The following is a 1,234-nucleotide window of genomic DNA, read 5'->3' as shown; positions in this document are numbered from 1 at the left end:
AATCCGATCCCTACCAGCATTATTAATAAAATAATAATACAAATAAAATATAATTTTATATATATATAATTTTCTTATATTATATTTTATATTTTTATATTAATTTAAATTTGTACCATATTATATTAAATGCATATTACATATTAAATTGTTATATTTTAAAATAATTTTGTAATATTTAATAATAATTGTATTATATTATACATTTTATTATACTATTATTATTATTATATTTACATTTTATATTATAAATATAACTATATTATCAATGATATTATTCTATTATTTTATATTCTCAATTATATTCAATAATACAAGATTATAATTGATCATATATTACTATATATTTAAAAATATATACTACAATATTTAATAATACAATGTTGATGTTTATTTATTAATATATTATTCATATATTTTTATATCTTGATTTATTATTATATTTCATAATATTTCATTAACTTACAATGAAACAATTTACAATTATAAATTTTTATGTTACAGAAACTGTATCCATTTGTGTCAGATCTTCAGGAGGCATCTGCTCTGCTATCAGGAGCCATAAAGAAACTGGAAGGTGTTCATAAGATCGACACAGTGCAGGTAATTAAACATTTTTCTCTGCTCTTGTTCTGTCTTAAACCAACCTCCCACCTCCAATCAAAATTATTTATAAATAAAAACATGCTGTTCTTATGTAAAGATGATGCACAGACCTCTATGAATATGTAAAATGGCAGAAATGATCGTGTGTGAATCAGGATGTGCAGCAGTGCATTGAGGAGCAGGGAGCTCTAATGAAGGATGTGCTGGAAGACGCACGATTGGTCAGATTGCAAAGGGGAGGCGGAGCCATGCTGGCGAGGCTGAGGAGGGAAACTGAAGTGAGGTCACCAGACTGTGAAAAAAGCCGGTAAACACAAACATGTCAGCTTCAAACACATTCTACTGATCTTACAGATAATACTGAAGGGACATGATACAGTAAATCATCTGTGTTTTCCCGCAGTGAGGTGATCGACACAGTCACACACCTGTACAACGCCATGGAGGAGCAGGTGCACATCCTGGCCAGGAAGTCCAATATGTCCCTGCAGCACCTGGACTTCCTGTTACAGCTCAGAGAGATGGAGTCCAGGTTTGCAAAGGTAGAGAGCTGTAAAAAAAAGACAATTAAAAAAGTTTGAAAGAAGACTCTTCTGCTCACCAAGGCTGCATTTATTTGACCAAAAAT

General features: G+C 30.3%; 1 protein-coding gene across 1 annotated transcript in view; it reads left to right on the top strand.

The window, feature by feature from the left end:
• quoa (quattro a) overlaps positions 1–1,234 on the top strand; it is a 29,191-nt gene that overhangs the window by 13,802 nt on the left and 14,155 nt on the right. The window contains exons 10-11 of the mRNA XM_016491184.1: positions 762–913; positions 1,010–1,148. Of these exons, the coding sequence (XP_016346670.1) occupies positions 762–913; positions 1,010–1,148 (291 nt within the window). The remainder of the gene's footprint in view (positions 1–761; positions 914–1,009; positions 1,149–1,234) is intronic.

This window comes from Sinocyclocheilus anshuiensis, unplaced genomic scaffold, assembly GCF_001515605.1.
Source record: "Sinocyclocheilus anshuiensis isolate Anshui unplaced genomic scaffold, SAMN03320099.WGS_v1.1 scaffold859, whole genome shotgun sequence".
In the NCBI taxonomy this organism is placed as follows: domain Eukaryota; kingdom Metazoa; phylum Chordata; class Actinopteri; order Cypriniformes; family Cyprinidae; genus Sinocyclocheilus; species Sinocyclocheilus anshuiensis.
Note: the sequence above shows the minus strand (reverse complement) of the source record. Positions and strands in the feature narration are given on the sequence as shown.